This window comes from Lepidochelys kempii, chromosome 2, assembly GCF_965140265.1.
Source record: "Lepidochelys kempii isolate rLepKem1 chromosome 2, rLepKem1.hap2, whole genome shotgun sequence".
In the NCBI taxonomy this organism is placed as follows: Eukaryota; Metazoa; Chordata; order Testudines; family Cheloniidae; genus Lepidochelys; species Lepidochelys kempii.
The window spans coordinates 230,978,194-230,996,828 of record NC_133257.1 but is presented as its reverse complement, the minus strand read 5'-3'; the positions used below and the strand labels follow the sequence as shown (position 1 = coordinate 230,996,828).

Below are 18,635 nucleotides of genomic sequence, written 5' to 3'. Positions count from 1 at the left end.
ATGCATGCCCTTCTCTTGAGTAGCCCAATGATCTTGACCTGTAAAGAGGACTCAGATGTATCCCCCAACCACTGTTTTATGTAACTGAAGTTATCCTCACTGACGGCGAAGTGGGATTGAAGTGGATGCTTCTTAGGACACTTACTCTGACTGACCTCATGTCAATAAGTCCAGCATTTCTTGAGGCATGTTGACTTACATTTTAAGACTGTCCAGATTTGGCCTGTAAACTTTAGACATCCAATGCCGCATTGGTCTCTTTCTAAGATATGCAAATAAAGTCAAGTAGGAGCTGCCATGAAACCCAGGAGGATTACTTTCTGAGTCTGACATATTTGAATGTTTAAAACATATTGCACTATTTTTAAAAATCTGTCCTCTGGTGGAAAGGCTTTCCCTACTACTGAGTCCAACATGGAGCCAATGAATAACGTTTTCAGAGCTGGACAGAGATCTGACTTTCTGACATTCAGAAGCAGCTCTAAATCTGAAAAAAGGGTGGTTATATAGGCAATGTGGCTTAATAGAGCATCACAAACAGCAGCTTCAAAAATATGGGAAAACAAAAATAACTTGCTTTCTCAAATGAATCGCTATCACAGAGAGACACTTAGTAATACTCTTGGTGCTGTGGACAGGCCAAATGGGAGCACCTTTTACTGGAAATAATGTCCTGCCACTACAAAATGAAGGTAGTTTTGATGACTGTGCTGAAATATGAAAATATGTGTCTTTTAAATCAAGAGATGCAAACCATTCCATAATTGAAAGCAAAGGGATTATGGAGGCCAGAATTAACATATGGAACTGAAACTTCCAAATGTGTTTGTTCAGGTTACTTAAATCTAAAATCAGATAAGCCCATTTCCTCCTCATCATCCTTTTTCTGTACCAGAAAGTAACTCAAATAAAACCCTGACCCCTCAGGTGATTGGATACATCTTCAACAACCCATATTAGAAGCAATGTCTGCACTTCTGAGAGCAGAACATCATCATGAGAAGGTTCCCTGAAAATGAAAACATAGGGAGAATTGAAAGGGGGTAGAGTTTCTCAAACACTATGTCACAGCCCTTTTCTATAATTTATAGGATCTGTTTGTCCGATACACTAAGCTTCCATTTGTTGATAAAAATGGGCTAACCTGTCTCCAAACAGCGGAAAGGAAGAATCTGAGGCCTGGTGTTCAATGATGATGATAGAGAGGAAGCAGATTGTTTAGATTTAGGCCTTGATTTAAAAGACCTCTCCTTCTGTTGGCTCTGGAAAGACATAGTCTGCGGATGTTTTGCTGACGTCTTTGATTTCACAAGAAATAAATCAAGGAACACTGTGGATTATACTGTCTCTGATACAGAAAGGAGGAGTAGCTGGTCTCCTCCTAAGTAGAAGAAATCAAGCCTAAAGAATGAGCCATCGATTTTGTCTCCTTCATTTTACCCAGTAACTCATCCATCTTTCCACTGAAAAGAATATCCCCTTTGAAGGGGAAATCTTCCACCTTAATTCTGTTACTCAGAGCTAGAGAAGAGGAGTGAAGCCAAGCACGTCTCCTCAGAATAACCACAGAAGCCAAAGCTCTGGCGAGTCTGAGGCATCAAATGAAGCTAAGAGCATTCTTTGCCACATTTTCACCCTCCATTTAGCAAATGCAATTGTATGTCCTTTTGTCATCTGGCAAATCCTGCACAAACAATGTAATCTTTTCCTATAGATGAAACTGATGGTAGGCCATAATTACTTGATAATTTGCCACCCTAATATCAACATGAGAAGAGGAAAACACTTTTCTCCCTAGGGAATCAATCTTTTTTCCTTCTCTGCCACCAGGAATGGAACGTGCTTGTCCAGACCTCAACCTACTACTGGCAACAGCCACCACCAGTGACTTAGGTAAGGGGGTGTGTGAAAATATGAAAACCCTTCTGAGGGTATCTGATATAATTTGACTGTGAATTTAGAAATAGGCTGGCAAAAGACAGCAGTGGACGAGAGAGTCTTAGCCAGCTGCAGCAGACCAACACCAGATGGAAGGTTTCCTCCACAGCTACTGAAGGTAAATTCAACATGGATGCCATGTGATCCCCTAGTCATGGAACTTCCTCGGAAGGGAAAGAGGTGGAAGCCACTCCCACATGCTCATCTGCTGACATCAGGTCATCTGGATCATAGTCTGTGTCAACTACTCTTTTGAACAAGAGCATACTATCTTCCTTTTTAGACAGAGTAACATGAACCACTGTCTGAGATGCAGACAGATCTGGCAGAACCAGATCTGAGGACTTCTCCGCTGCTGGATCCTTTACAGATGAAGCATCATCTCTCCATCCATAAGGAGAGCACAACTGATAAATTCCTGCACCCAGTAAGGCCATGGTGGTACCCAGTAAGGCCATGGTGTCCAGGCCTGCTAGTCTTCTCAGCAGCTGGGACTTGGGAACATACCTGGAGGAAGAGGAGCAAAAGGAGACACAAACTGGGAGGAAACAAGTCTCTTTATTCTTCCTCTGTCCTGATCTAAATATGGATCTGGCCTCGGATCCATGATGGAGTGCATTGGAGACAGCAATGAACCCATGTGGTGAGCAGAGCAATGAAACCTGACTCTTCTTCAAGACCCTCTCACTCAGATCTGAACAGCAATCAGAAGCTGAACAGCGTATATCAGCCACCAAAGTAAAAGTCTCCTTTGGATCAAAAGATGAACCTGGATTTAAAGCATATGTCAAAGCTGAGCCAAAAATTTGGATGGTGCAGAATCTAATGAAATGTTCAGCTCCACCTCTTTGGTGCCCGGAAACTGAAGCTAGAATCAGCCTGGATTTTGGAGCTGGAACCGTAGAGGCCATGTCAGAGTTGAGCAGATCCAACAAATTTGACATGCAGGATCTGGCACCGCTAATAGTGTCTGTTTTCTCCCTTGCCTCCTTCTTCAGAACTGATACAGCCAGAGCTGACAATGTACCTCTTGGTTCCATAGCAGGTGGTCTGCCTTTCTTTATTGACAGGTCCTTTGAAGACCTTACAGCTTGAGCAGCAGGATCTGGAGCCTGACCAGATGAAGGATCCCATTTCCTGGATCCTTTAAGCTGCTTCAACTTGCTGGAGTAAGTCACTGGATTAAAGGCTGGTCTCTTAGACTTCGGATCCAACAAGCGCCTGAGACTGGAGTATTTAGCCTCAAAGGCCTCCTTAAGTAGAAGCACCTGCAATCTGTTGTGTCTCATCTTGCAAGCTCTGGGTGTGAAAGTCTGTCAGATGGAACGTCCAGGAGAGTGGCCCTCTCCCAAGCATGTCATGGTCATCAGATGCTGGGCACAAGGCATATCTCTTGAATCCCACCTTCTTTTTTTTTAATTCAGCTGCACTGTAACCCAGAACTGACTACTAACTAACTTAAGTAACTACACTAAACAAGTATAAAGACACTAAGAAGTGGAGAAAACCCCAGATCTGAATGGACTGGAGCAGTTTGTGTCCATCTGGCATAGTGATTGGAAGGAACTGAGAGTAGAGAGCACTGTGTATCCTTATAGATCCTCATCCTCAGAACAATTGGAGATGCTGAGGGGAGAGGCAGGAGGGGCCAGGTGGGCACTCTAATATACACTGCTTGGAAATGGTTCTACCATTAGGCACCACAAAGTGGCACAATACCCGTAAATGGGGATATACAGAGCCAACCTGAACACCTGAAAATGGCCTGAAATGAAACATAAAATCAAAAACATTTTGTTCAACTTGAAGCACTTTGGGGTTTTTTTTTTTTTGTTTCAGCAGCCGCCTCCCCAAAAACCAAAAAACAAAAAAAGTCTGTTGTGGTTTGAACTGAACTGAGGATTTGTTTTCTTCTGATTTTTTGTTTTAGTCCCCGAATTTGCTCAGCTCTAATAGTGAGTAGCTGAGCATGATATTATCATCTTCATTTTAAATATGGAGAAACTAAGTGTTTGCATGACTTGCCCAAGGATACAGTGCAAATCAATAGTATGATCTCATATACTTCTCTGCTGAAATTAGTAAGAATGCAAGTAAATCCAGGTGAAGCCAACTGTGATAGTATCTGCCCAGTAGGAAATACAAAGAAGCCACCAATTCATTTTATACCCACCTGGAAATCCACCTGGCTGGGACTTATCATGGAGCCCCTCCCTCAGCCCCAACTTAGCCCTGGACCTGCCATGGCCTGCCACACCCTGGTTCTCATGGGCGACTTCAATCACCCTGATATCTGCTGGGAGGGCACTACAGTGGTGCACAGACAATCCAGGAAGTTTTTGGAAAGTGTAGGGGAAAATTTCCTGGTGCAAGTGCTGGAGGATCCAACTAGGGGGAGAGCTTTTCTTGACCTGCTGCTCACAAACCGGGAAGAATTAGTAGGGGAAGCAAAAGTGGATGGGAATCTGGGAGGCAGTGACCATGAGTTGGTTGAGTTCAGGATCCTGACACAGGGAAGAAAGGTAAGCACCAGGATACGGATCCTGGACTTCAGGAAAGCAGACTTTGACTTCCTCAGGGAACTGATGGGTAGGATCCCCTGGGGGAATAATATGAGAGGGAAAGGAGTCCAGGAGAGCTGGCTGTATTTCAAAGAATCCCTATTGAGGTTACAGGGACAAACCATCCCGATGTGTTGAAAGAATAGTAAATACGGCAGGCGACCAGCTTATCTTAACAGTGAAATCCTTGAGGATCTTAAACATAAAAAAGAAGCTTATAAGATGTGGAAGATTGGACAAATGACCAGGGAAGGGTATAACAATGTTGCTCAGGCATGTAGGAATGAAATCAGGAGGGCCAAATCGCACCTAGAGCTGCAGCTAGCAAGAGATGTTAAGAGTAACAAGAAGGGTTTCTTCAGGTATGTTGGCAACAAGAAGAAAGCCAAGGAAAGTGTGGGCCCCTTACCGAATGAGGGAGGCAACCTAGTGACAGAGGATGTGGAAAAAGCTAATGTACTCAATGCTTTTTTTGCCTCTGTCTTCACGAACAAGTCAGCTCCCAGACTGCCGCGCTGGGCAACACAGCATGGGGAGTAGGTGGCCAGCCCTCTGTGGAGAAAGAAGTGGTTAGGGACTATTTAGAAAAGCTGGACGTGCACAAGTCCATGGAGCCGGATGCGTTGCATCTGAGAGTGCTAAAGGAGTTGGCAGCTGTGATTGCAGAGCCATTGGCCATTATCTTTCAAAACTCATGGCGATCGGGGGAAGTCCCGGATGACTGGAAAAAGGCTAATGTAGTGCGCATCTTTAAAAAAGAGAAGAAGGAGGATCCTGGGAACTACAGACCAGTCAGCCTCACCTCAGTCCCTGGAAAAATCATGGAGCAGGTCCTCAAGGAATCAATCCTGAAGCACTTACATGAGAGGAAAGTGATCAGGAACAGTCAGCATGGATTCACCAAGGGAAGGTCATGCCTGACTAATCTAATCGCCTTCTATGATGAGATTACTGGTTCTGTGGATGAAGGGAAAGCAGTGGATGTATTGTTTCTTGACTTTAGCAAAGCTTTTGACACGGTTTCCCACAGTATTCTTGTCAGCAAGTTAAAGAAGTATGGGCTGGATGAATGCACTATAAGGTGGGTAGAAAGTTGGCTAGATTGTCGGGCTCAACGGGTAGTGATCAATGGCTCCATGTCTGGATGGCAGCCAGTATCAAGTGGAGTGCCCCAAGGGTCGGTCCTGAGGCCGGTTTTGTTCAATATCTTCATAAATGATCTGGAGGATGGTGTGGATTGCACTCTCAGCAAATTTGCAGATGATACTAAACTAGGAGGAGTGGTAGATACAGTGGCAGGCAGGGATAGGATACAGAGGGACCTAGACAAATTGGAGGATTGGGCCAAAAGAAATCTGATGAGGTTCAACTAGGATAAGTGCAGGGTCCTGCACTTAGGACGGAAGACTCCAATGCACCGCTACAGACTAGGGACCGAATGGCTAGGCAGCAGTTCTGCGGAAAAGGACCTAGGGGTGACAGTGGACGAGAAGCTGGATATGAGTCAGCAGTGTGCCCTTGTTGCCAAGAAGGCCAATGGCATTTTGGGATGTATAAGTAGGGGCACAGCCAGCAGATCGAGGGACGTGATCATTCCCCTCTATTTGACATTGGTGAGGCCTCATCTGGAGTACTGTGTCCAGTTTTGGGCCCCACACTACAAGAAGGATGTGGAAAAATTGGAGAGAGTCCAGCGAAGGGCAACAAAAATGATTAGGGGTCTGGAACACATGACTTATGAGGAGAGGCTGAGGGAACTGGGATTGTTTGTCTGCAGAAGAGAAGAATGAGGGGGGATTTGATAGCTGCTTTCAACTACCTGAGAGGTGGTTCCAAAGATGATGGTTTTAGACTATTCTCAGTGGTAGAAGATGACAGGACAAGGAGTAATGGTCTCAAGTTGCAGTGGGGGAGGTTTAGATTGTATTAGGAAAATCTTTTTCACTAGGAGGGTGGTGAAACACTGGAATGCGTTACCTAGGGAGGTGGTAGAATCTCCTTCCTGAGAAGTTTTTAAGGTCAGGCTTGACAAAGCCCTGGCTGGGATGATTTAATTGGGGATTGGTCCTGCTTTGAGCAGGGGGTTGGACCCTCCTGAGGTCCCTCTCTCCCCACCATAGCCCTCTCTCCCCACCATAGCCCTGGGGCAGCCTGCACCCCAAGCCCCTCATCCCCAGCCACAGCCCATCCCTCAACCCTGTGCCCCAGCCCTGAGCCCCTCATTCCCGGCCCCACCCCAGAGCCCGCACCACCAGCTGGAACTCTCACACCCCTGCACCGCAACCCTCTGCCCCAGCCCTGAGCCCTCTCCCACACGCTGAACCCCTCGTCTCCAACCCCACCACAAGAATTTTGTTATGTACAGCAATATGAAGGGGATGTGTCACACATCACCTCGATATCAGTGCACATGACAAAATTCATTCCAAACATGTGTGGGAAAAATTAGAGGGAACACTGCCAGAGGCAACTTTTGGTCATAAACCAAATCAGTTCAGTTTTGGATCAATAACCTATAAAGAGTTACTGAAGTAATTTAGTTCCTCAGCTATGGATCATGTAAAAATATTGGTGGCTCAGTACGTATATATCTCCAGGATTAATCATATTGCTGAAAAAGAAATATATTTGACCATTACGCCATACAGAGATCTCAAATGGAGTTTTGTGCAAAATGACAAGTGAAATATGAACAAACAGTGGCAAGCACCAACAAATGTTACACAATTAACCTATTACTTGGAAACAAAGGACAGACTAGTCACTTTGAACAGGAGTCTACATTTCCACATCAGTTATGCATCAACAGTAACTCACTGGAGGACACTGAGCCAGTTTATCAGCTGCCACCATTTGAACATTAAGGTGTTTAGCCTGAGATTTCCCTCGAGATTTTATTAGCCTCTGTAAAACCTGTGGAAAATAAGACAGTTAAAATACATAGTGGGTGGGAAAAGAAAGAACTCAGAAGCAAGAAGTAGTTAGATAGTGGGAATAGGACCAAACCGTTCCATTCAATGGGAGATTTGCCAGGGACTTGACTGTTAGCAGGATTAGGCCCAATGTATTTGTGTACTCTTCAAAAAAGTAACTCCCTTGTGTAATTTTTAACATATCAAATAATGTCTCATTCACTGGCTTTAAGAGCCTTTATGCCTTGACATTTAGGCCCTGCACAACCTCGCTCCTGCCTACCTCTCTGCTCTCATTCTCTTTATTCCCTTTCTCTCTCTTTTTCTGCCCAAGTTGAACTAACTGACACCTTCCGGTCCTCCTATTCTCATGTGTGCCTTCTTCCATGTAACCATTTGCAATGAGACTCTTGAGAATGCTCTTCCAGACCCACTTTACCAGGCCTCAACTTTCTCCTTCCAACATCTTTTCAGGATGTACTTGTTCCAAGAAGACTATAAATGTAGACATCCCCACACAGCGAAATGGTGGTAAATTAAATGACTGAACATCTTAAGAATAAACTGAACAAAAATTACAGAACTAAACACTGTGTGTGCTGAACTGTACTGATCAGTTGTCCTGCTGCTCAGAACATCTCCTCCCTTATCTTCATTTCTATACTGTCTACTTGGATTATAAAGTTTTTGGGACAAGGACCTTAGCTCATATTTCTGCAAAGCTTCTAACAAACTGTTGACACTCTGTAAAGCAATATTACATAAATAATAATAAACAAGAGAACTGTTTCCCTTAGTTCTAACTTAAGTAACCACTAGAACTATAGTTATCTCTTTTTTGCAAAAAAGTGATTTTGTAACCCACTGATTGAGATTATATCCTTTTAATGGTATCTTCCCATCCAAAGGGAAATAATTCAAAAGTGCAATTCATTGATCTTCAATGACACCCAGTTCAGAACCTGTGTCTCTTTGTACCTGTGGCACAGGTCTCAAAAAATGAGTGGATTGAAACAGAATTAAGCGCAGTAAGATAGTTACCTTGGGAGAAGAAATCTTTACATATACTATAATGGGAGCCAGAGAAGTTTTACTTAGTTGAGCTGGATGATTAATGGTATCAGCATCAAGTACTACCAGCTGCAATGTCCTTGCTAATTCAAATATCCGTTCAATTTCACTCTGAACTTCAGCTGCAGATAAGTAGAAAATTAGAGTTATGAAAATATTTAACAGAAATTAATTCTAACAAATGTAAAAATGAGGTAGATTGGCATGCAGCTCCCACAACATCTGAGTAGATTGGCAGGAGCTGTTAATTGTTAATGTCACTGGCATTCTACTGAAGCAAACATATCTTTAGCAAGAACATTCCGCCTACAGTTTACGTTCTCTGAAGGTCATACTCTTTACCAGTCTCACCTTCATGCTTTTGTATACTACTAATATGCAGTTTTTAACACCTTCTTATAAGATCAAATCCATGTGTGTATAGCAAAGAGGTGTATGCAGCATTATGATCTCCTGTTTGAAATATGAATCCCTCAATTTTACTACAGTAACTCAGTAGATTCCTTATTTGTAAGTTATTGCAGCACAGACTCTAATTATACTTAATGACCATAATTTTCAAACCTGAGTGCCTGAAGCTACACAATTAAATTTATAGTGAGGCACCAGGAAGAGACTTGTTTTTCATACGGTACTAAGCACCCATAATTTCTATTTGCTTCAACATAAGTTATCAATGCTTACCATCTCTCAAAATTGGGCCCTATACGTAATATGGCACTAGGTCTGAAAATGTTGGTCAATATTTGTAAAGTACTTTGAAAACAAAAAATTCAAAATAATGCTAATAATCCTCCCAATAACCTTTGAGGTAGATAAGGATTATTATCAGATCTGGTCAGAAAAATATATGACAAAACAGTTTTTCATTGGAATTTGTCGATTCATCAAAATCAGAACATTCCATGGAAATAGTTTATTTCAATGCAGTTCCTGAGAAAACAAGCAGGTTTCCAACAGAAACCTGTCTGGTTCTTGCCAGTTCACCCATATACAGGCTTCTAGGGACCAAGGGCTTCACAGGTCCATGATTCCAAGGCAGCTCCTAGGAGGACTGCTCCAGAGCTGGGCCTCCATCCCTCTTCATGGAGAATTTCAAATTTTTTTTGAAAAAAAACCCCTAATTTCAAAATAGTGAAATCTTCTAAGAAGATAACTTTTCTCTGCCAAGTTCTAATTATTTCCCCTATTTCACAGACAGGGAAACTGAATCAGAGGTTAAATGATTTGCTTAACCTACAGATGAAGTCAATGTTGGAGCCAAGATCATAACTCAAATGGGAATGGGATTCTAGTTCTGTGCTCATTCCACACCACTATTTAAGATAACTAACTAGAATAAGGTAAATTCAAAAGGGTAAGAAACTAGTGGATGCTGACATGCACACAAAGGGACTATCCAAACACTAAAATATAGTGTTATGTTATCAATTTTGTGTTTGCTGTTTGAGCTGGGTTAGCAGCATGAGTTGTCACTAAATGCTTTGGGAAATGTAGCCAGCCTGCATGGGCTAGGAGCACACACATTCCTCTACTTGGATAATTCTGTGGTGAATGGCATTACTTTGGAGGGTGACAAAAGATCAATGTGTCACTGTTAGAGTCACTAGGGTTCATAAAAAGAAAAGGAGTACTTGTGGCACCTTAGAGACTAACCAATTTATTTGAGCATAAGCTTTCGTGAGCTAAAGTACTCCTTTTCTTTTTGTGAATACAGACTAACACGGCTGTTACTCTGAAACCTAGGGTTCATAAGTTACCAAAAATCCCAATTTGTTTCCAGCAGCCAACCAAAGTACATAATACCCCAGCTAATCACTGCTCAGTTAAAGCCTTTCTATCCAAGGAGAAGATCCAAGACTTCACTCCTCAGGCCGAAAGGTAAAGTGTGAGGCAGCAGGTGACAGCTCAGACCATACCACACTTGCTGGTTTTTAAGACTGTAACTAGTTTATCAGTGTTACAGCGTTATCACTGCGGAACAGGATAGTCCTTCACTTCTCTAGGAACTCAACAAATTAATCAAAGTAAAATGTGTGGTCTCCTGTGCAAAGCTGCAGTAGAAGAGCTTTGTTTGAGAGAACGACACAGATGCTGGGGTGGGAAAATGGAATCATCCTTCAAACGTGTGGAACAGATGCAGAGCATTTCAGTGGTAACTAGTACAGCCCACAATCTATAACGGCAACAGGGAGCTGCTAAATCCAACATACATGAGTGTTGTAGTTCAGCTGATGCATGGAATTCATCTGTTCATGGCTATATGTTTATCAGCAACATCAAAAAAGTGATAAAACAACAAAATTGTGACATAATTACTATCAAATATAGTACAGCTCAAGGGCTGTTGAACAAGTGGAAAAGTACCATATAAGAGACAAAACCAACCTGATCTGAAACCCTCAGACTAGCTGAAGAGTCATATGCTAATTCCAGATCCCCCCAAAATACTTCTTGGTGTCAACCAGCATGTTCAGAAAGAATTATATTATATTATAAGAAATTACTACTTGCACCTGCCAATATATTAGACCTTTTGTATGATGTAATATTTCTATTCTTTTCAAGATTCCATCAGAATCAGATTTCACCAACGTTTGAAATATGAAAAGGGACAGTGTCCTAAAAGAAAAATTTACAAGCACTCAGAAAAGACACAACTATTAAGTGAAGGCCACATGACCTTGAGAACAGCATAATCAATATGTCTGAAAGGAATCACATTGACTTTAGCGCTAGAATAATGGAAACTTCCTTTGCCACCACATGCCATCTTCTTACAACTTATTTCAAAGAGTGAAGATATCAAAGATTTTCTGACATCCGCTTCATTCTAAACTCAAACTGTTTCAAAAACAAAGGTTTCAAAGCAGGTTTCTGATTATGAGAAAAGCAATCACACAGTGGAATGAAGTTAAGGCTTCCCTAGCTACTTAGTAAATAATGATGCTCAAAAGGGAAAATGCTTCAAGAAGATAGTAGGCTAGGACCCTGGCTAGTGCAAATTGGTTTAGCCCCTTTGTCTGCATGAAGATTTATACCAGTTGAGGATCTGACCAGTGTCCTTGGAGCTAGAATGATCTCTCCCAAAAGAGAAATTAAATTAGTCCTGGAAGTCTATAAAGGAAATTTCTGAAATCATAACATTTTGGAACCAAGACCTGAGGCTTTGCTGATTTCACAGTCTGAACATTATGGCTGCTGTTTTCTTATGAGTGTGGGTGCTCTGTAACTCTTGATAACACTTGGGCCAAAATTTTCAGGTGAGTACTGACAACTAGACACCTAAGTATCGATGTAGATATCTATGCAATTGGCATTATTTTCAGAGGTTCTGTGCTCCCCCTTAAGCCAATAAGATCTGCATTTGCTCAACACCTCTGAACATCAGGCTAGTTATTTATGTGTCTAAAATAGATTTAAATTCCTATGTTTAAGAATCCATATCTAAAAATTTTGGCCTTAGCTTTTAACTAAGGGATTTCAAAGCCACAATATGTGAGGTTATGTACTTGTGCATATAGCCTTAACTCCAGCATGAGAGACTTTTGTCTCTCTCTCTTTTTATTTAATAAGCCTTACCTCTACTTCAAAAAAGGTAATCAAAACCTTTGAGCCATTTTTTTTATATATTGACACAAAGTAGAAAATCCAGCAAAAGTAATAGGGAAAAAAAGGAATTATTAAAGACAGTTTAAATGTATGGGCTCAGATATGGAGGAGGGGTGCAAAGGTAACCACTGCATTCCTGTAAGTCTGAATAAGTCCTTGAAGTCTGCACTAAATTACTCGGGCTGCTAACAGCCCCAAGAGGCCAATACAGCTGCCAAGAGTATTTTGGGGATGTAAGGAAGTCCCAGTAATGCCACCTACACTTGCACTATGAACGGGGGTTGACACAGAAGTTGCTACACTGGCACTATGTTTCAGGAGGATCCTTCTGTGGATGGCAAGAGCAGCTTTCAGGCTCCTCTGGAAAGGGAGTGGTCATAAAGGGTACGTCTACATAGCAGCTGGGAGGTGTAAGTCCCAGCTCGGGTAGACTTACACGCATTAGTTTGGCTCAAGCTATTATGCTAAAAATAAAGGTGTGGCCACGGTGGAAAGGGAGGCTGCTCAGGTTAGCTTCCTAAATACAATCTCACCCAATCACTGGGTATGTATCAGGCAGCTAGCTTGAGCAGCTGTAGCCACACTGCTATTTGTAGAGTGCTAAGTCCAGCAGAGCTAGCATGTGTATGTCTACCTGAGCACAGAATTAACTTCCCAGCTGCAGTGCAAACATACCCTGAGCGATCTTACCACTCTGCAAGATCTGGACCATGAATATTGAATTACAAACCTAAAGCTGTTTTGTTTAGATGAAGCAAAGTATTTTGATTTTCAGCAGCAACAACTAAGGATGGCATGTGTTTCCAAGAATTAACCGATGACAGACGGAATAGGGCTACATTGACCATACTGGTGTGTGCACATTTAAATGTCAATTTACACTAACCAACCATAAATCATCCAACATCCAAATACCAGACTCTATTTGACCTTTCTCTTGCAGCCATTTATTTATATTTTCTGGCTTACTAATTGTTGACATATCTTTAACTATTATCATTTTTGTCTTCTGCTGATATTAACATACCCTCTTTTAGAAGCATCAGGTCTTTAAGTTACTATCCTAACTTCATCAGCTATACAATCAAATCAGCCCTATTCTTCTGGAAAAAAACAGCCAGCCACTGATCTTACAAATGCTGTTTATACTGCAGAGAAAACAGTATGAACAGTCTCATAACTTATGCACAAGCATAAATGTCATGTTAGAATGATCAGTAACATCTCATACTAGTGACTTTTGACAATAATATTTTTCAAATCAACTCAGAAAGAGAGGAGATACTGGAAGCCCGATTCTGTTCTCACACAGGTTTTACACCGTGTAACCACACTGATTTCAAACAAGTTACTCTTTGATTTACAACAGTATAACAGAGAGAATCAAGGCCACTGGTTTCTAATGAATTATGAAAAAAATAAAAGCTAGCATTCTATTGGGGAAAGACCACAATCAAACCAGGCCTAGCCAATAGTGTGGCTTAGAAAAAAGGTTGCTGCACCAAAATGGTAAAATCATAGAATCATAGACTTTAAGGTCAGAAGGGACCATTATGATCATCTAGTCTGATCTCCTGCACAACACAGGCCACAGAATCTCACCCACCCACTCCTTCAACAAACCCCCAACTTATGTCTGAGCTATTGAAGTCCTCAACTCGTGGTTTAAAGACTGGAAGGTGCAGAGAATCCTCCAGCAAGTGACCCGTGCCCCACGCTGCAGAGGAAGGCGAAAAACCCTCAGGGCCTCTGCCAATCTGCCCTGAAGGAAAATTCCTTCCCGACCCCAAATATGGCGATCAGCTAAACCCTGAGCAGGTGGGCAAGACTCACCAGCCAGACACCCAGGAAAGAATTCTCTGTAGTAACTCAGATCCCACCCCATCTAACATCCCATCACAGGCCATTGGGCATATCTACCCCTAATAGTCGAAGACCAATTAATTGCCAAAATTAGCCTATCCCATCATATTATCTCCTCCATAAACTTATCAAGCTTAGTCTTGAAGCCAGATAGGTCTTTAGCATTTATTGAGAAGAGTAGCGACCTATACAGGAAAAAGGGGGAGGGATGACCATTTCGTTCAACATGTGTACAGACTAAACAGTAAACCAGTTTAAGAGACAGTAAATTTTACTAAGATTGTCCTATTAAAATGATTTTTAAACAGTCAAATATAACTGAAATATCTATAAATTTAAAACCAACAGTATATTTTGGGCGTTCTGCATAAAATGTAACTATAAAATCAAGTCCTGTTTATAATCAAATAACTTCTGCCACAGAAATTCAACCACCATAATTGGTGTAATATCAGAATACAAAGGGTTCAGTGAACAATATGTATTAATCACCAGCAAATATTCATTTAAAAATGGTAAGTCGCACAAAGACATACCTACCTTTCCCCCTTTGTTTTTTTTTAAACAAAATAACAAAAATCCACTTTGGATGAGACTTCCTAGTTTGAACCCAAGTGAATGTGAATAGTGTAGTTTAGCAAATCCTGGAAACAATGGATTAATATAGAAACATGGACACCTAAAATTAGGCTCAGAAATCCATATCTAGGCACCTAAATAAGTGGCTACTTGTTTACTGTAAATAGTCATGACTTTGAAAGTACTTGTACCATCATTACAATATTTAAGTGGCTAAAACACAAACTTTATTGTTTAAATACAATGATCAAGCATGTTACCGAGAAGCAGTAAGGAAAGTGAAGACATTTTTGTAAAGTATTCATTGCAGGCCAGATGGTGATATCCTTACTCACCTCCCGTTATACCTTATTCCACAAACAGTCCCACTGAGTGAGGTTCAACATGAGTAAAGGTAGCAGAATCTGGCTCTAAAACAACTAAACTGAAAACTTGTCCAGCTATATAGTGTAACTACTGCAGTGGGCATTTAGAAAGGTGTAATGTAATGCATGTGTTGTTATAGTCATGTATGTATTTTTCCAACTGGCCAAATAGGAATATTCATAATTGTAAAACTTTGATCAGATTTTCCTTCAAATGTAGCTTGATACATAGATCTCACTGAAACCTAAAATATATAACTTAAATGAAAAAAAATTTGATTTGTTGTTTTAAAATTACTGATGTTTAAAATAAAAAGGTATGGTATCACCATACCTCTTTTAGGTGTAAAAAGATTGCTACATGAATATAGACTTGGCCTCTAGTGCTAACAGAAAGTTGGGTGATATGATGCTGCCTGGTATCTGTAACTTACTGAATTGGGGACATTTATTCTTGTCCAACCACCTCCCCTTTTTCTTGGAAAAAAAACCCCATGAAATTATATTCAAAATAATGATGTTATTAAATCTGTAGAGTTAAATACTCAGAAGTCAGAATATGGGTGAGTTAGGGTTCAACACACAACTTTAATGTGTGCACACAAGTAACAGTTATACACAGATCCTGATCCTGAGCTGTGCTTGGTGCAGCTTAATGGAAGACTTGAGTATTCTGATGTTGAGTGGGGGCTAGAAATTTAGAGATCCCAGGCCTCAGAGATCTCTAAGGTATCCCACCTCTCCAGGGGTGTGGCCAGGGCTTTGTTATACCTCAGCAATTGCTGGCTGCCAGATTGGCTCCTTGGGAAAACTGCTACAGGTAAGAGCATTCTTCTGGCTTAAGGCAGCCCCAGGATTGGGAGAGCGCCCTCAAAATCTGAGTTATGTAGAGAGTTTCTTGGCTACTACTTAGGGTCTGGCCAGTATCTTCAAAAAGTCTTAATTTAAAAGGAGATGGTCAAGATATTTTCCTACCTTTAAAGCCATGTTTTTTTCTCTGGACGATAAGAAAACTTTGGTAGCTTGAAACCAAAATATATTTTCTGTCTCAAGTCTGGTCTACACTAGAGAATTAGGTCAGCTTAACTATGCCACTCAGGGATGTGAAAAATCCACACCGCTGAGTGGCATAGTTAAGCTGACCTAAGTCCCCACGTAGGCAGCACTAGGTTGAGAAATGTTTTCTGTTCATCTAGCTACTGCTTCTTGCCAAGAGGAGAATCCTTCACGTTGGTGTAGGCAGTGTCTACACTGAAGCCCTACAGTGGTGCAGCTGCAGCTGTGCTGCTGTAGTGTTTCAAGTATAGACAAGCCCTAAATCCTGTTTCCCAGTCCCTATTACATGCACTCAATAGCTAGGCCAAAGAGCTTTGTGAGTGTGTTGGACATCCAACATTCCTTTTTCATTTTGGTTTACATTTATTTTAAGAGCAGTGAAGTATTTATTTTGGAACAGAAACCATATAAAGAGGTCATAATTAAATTATTAAACACATTGAATACCACGCTAACATCTTCTTCCAATAGCATAATTGCGAAGAATTTAATGGATATGACTGTTCAAATCATTCTGTTGGCTTTGCATATAGATTCAGAAAAATGATGGTTGAATTTTGGACTAACTGTCCATAACAGTTTCATTTTATGCTTCTATAAGCATTTATGTTTCACTCTTTAGAATACTATCTACAGGATACTAGCAAAATACCAAGGAATTCTATAAAGTTCCTAGGGTCAAATTTTCAAAGTTAGGCACTTAAATTATATATGCAAATTGTGTGCATATAACCACAGGCAGGCTGTTACAAATCAGATAAATCGGTTCACGATCATATGTACGATCAATTAATCATATTCAGAACTGTATTTTTTACATGAACATTCTCTGGTTTGAACTAGTGTATGCAGATCTTGTACATACAATTTAGACACCTACATTTGAAAATCTAACCCTTATAGTTCACTTGTCACCCTCCACTTTATTTTTAACATTTTAAAATAAATAAAGAAAATGACATCTCCAAGAAAAAAATCAGTGCATAATACAGCTAAGACTTCTGTATATCATTATAATACCAGTTATTGGAAACAGACAGTGGCTTTGTGAGGCACACTAAATTGTAGAACACAAAAACAGCAGGAAACATAATTTGCAAGCTTATATACATACCCAAAACATCTGGAAAGGGAGGGCATTAATGAAGCAAAGAATGGAAAAAGCCAAGACAATCAGGTTCTTGTACAAAGTATACAGCATGAGATAAGGTTATAACAAGAGCAGCTAGAAATGTCACATACATAGGAACAACCAACAAAAAGGTTTGGGTGCTTAATACTAACAAAGAAAAGCAGCAAAAAATGCAAAGCTAACTCAGCAGCTTCTGCAGATGTCATATACACATGTAGAATCAAATAGCCATGTATATGCCAATTTTGGAATGAATTTCATATTGGTGAGTTTTTACCATGTACTTTACCTCCTTTGTGTGAAGAGTATTTTTTTCAAAAAGATAAACTTGTTTTTAGGTATTTCAAGCAATTAGCAAATGAACTGCCCTTTCGTTTTAGTATAAATTTGACTAACTAGTGGCATTTCACATAAACATATAGAAATTACTGGCAAGCAAATATTTCCCTTCTGTATGCAGCTGTTTTCACACAAAAGCAAGCTTTCACACAAGAGCTGAGTAAAACTTTATTTTTCCCTTTGTATCATTTTGCATAAATGTTGGCACTAGTTAGTATTTTGCTAACATTCTTGGATAGATTAGTTAGCATTAAAATACTCAGAAACAGAGATTTTTAGCTGTCACTTTGGTTTCAAACAAGACAAATCCTCAAATCTTTATTTTTACATACCCCTTACTCAGGCAGTTTCCAAGGAAGACTGAACAATATGAGGTCTAAAATGAACATCTTTGTAATCCTTCAAATGCAGTTCTTTACTTCACATGTTCTATTTGGAGGGGGTGGGGAGCTTGGTTCTCTCTGCTCAACATGGTTAAATCTGCTATTGGTCTCATAGCAAAGCTAATATACTTCTACTATACACTTAACTGCTGTGCAGCCCTATACTCAGTGGTCTGGTGAAAATCATTCTTACAAAAGGCTGATTTATTTCCCCAGTGGAAACAGATTTTTATTGAGATTGCAAGTATAGCAGCTTTTCCCCTCTTTATTGATATTTTTCTTTCCTTTTAAGAGACAGTAATGTAAATCTTTATGGTAAGATTGATGTTTTTCAGGAAGGAAAAAACAATGTGACTAATTGAATAATAAGGTGGATGAGGTAATATCTTTTATTGGACCAGCTTCTGTTGGTGAAAGATACAAGGGCACGAGCTTACACAGAGCTCTTCTTCAAGTCTGGGAAAAAGAACAGGAGTACTTGTGGCACCTTAGAGACTAATAAATTTATTTGAGCATGAGCTTTTGTGAGCTCCCGAAAGCTTATGCTCAAATAAATGTCTTAGTCTTTAAGGTGCCACAAGTACTCCTGTTCTTTTTGCGGATACAGACTAACACGGCTGCTACTCTGAAGTCTGGGAAAGGTACTCAGAGTGTCGCAGCTAAATACAAGACAGATCAGATTATTTAGCACAGTGGTTCTCAACGAGGGGGTACATCAACTCATCCAGATATTTGCCTAATTTTTACAATAGGCTACATAAAAAGCACTAGTGAAGTCAGTACAAACTAAAATTTCATACAGACAATGACTTGTTTATACTGCT

At 40.6% G+C, this 18,635-nt stretch overlaps 1 protein-coding gene across 7 annotated transcripts in view; it reads right to left on the bottom strand.

The window, feature by feature from the left end:
- Positions 1 to 18,635, bottom strand: part of CACNB2 (calcium voltage-gated channel auxiliary subunit beta 2) — a 396,121-nt gene that overhangs the window by 12,865 nt on the left and 364,621 nt on the right. For all 7 annotated transcript variants that reach the window (XM_073334164.1, XM_073334157.1, XM_073334158.1 and 4 more), the window contains 2 exons: positions 8,453 to 8,604; positions 7,317 to 7,412 (listed from right to left, as the gene is read on the bottom strand). In XM_073334164.1, the coding sequence (XP_073190265.1) occupies positions 7,317 to 7,412; positions 8,453 to 8,604 (248 nt within the window). The remainder of the gene's footprint in view (positions 1 to 7,316; positions 7,413 to 8,452; positions 8,605 to 18,635) is intronic.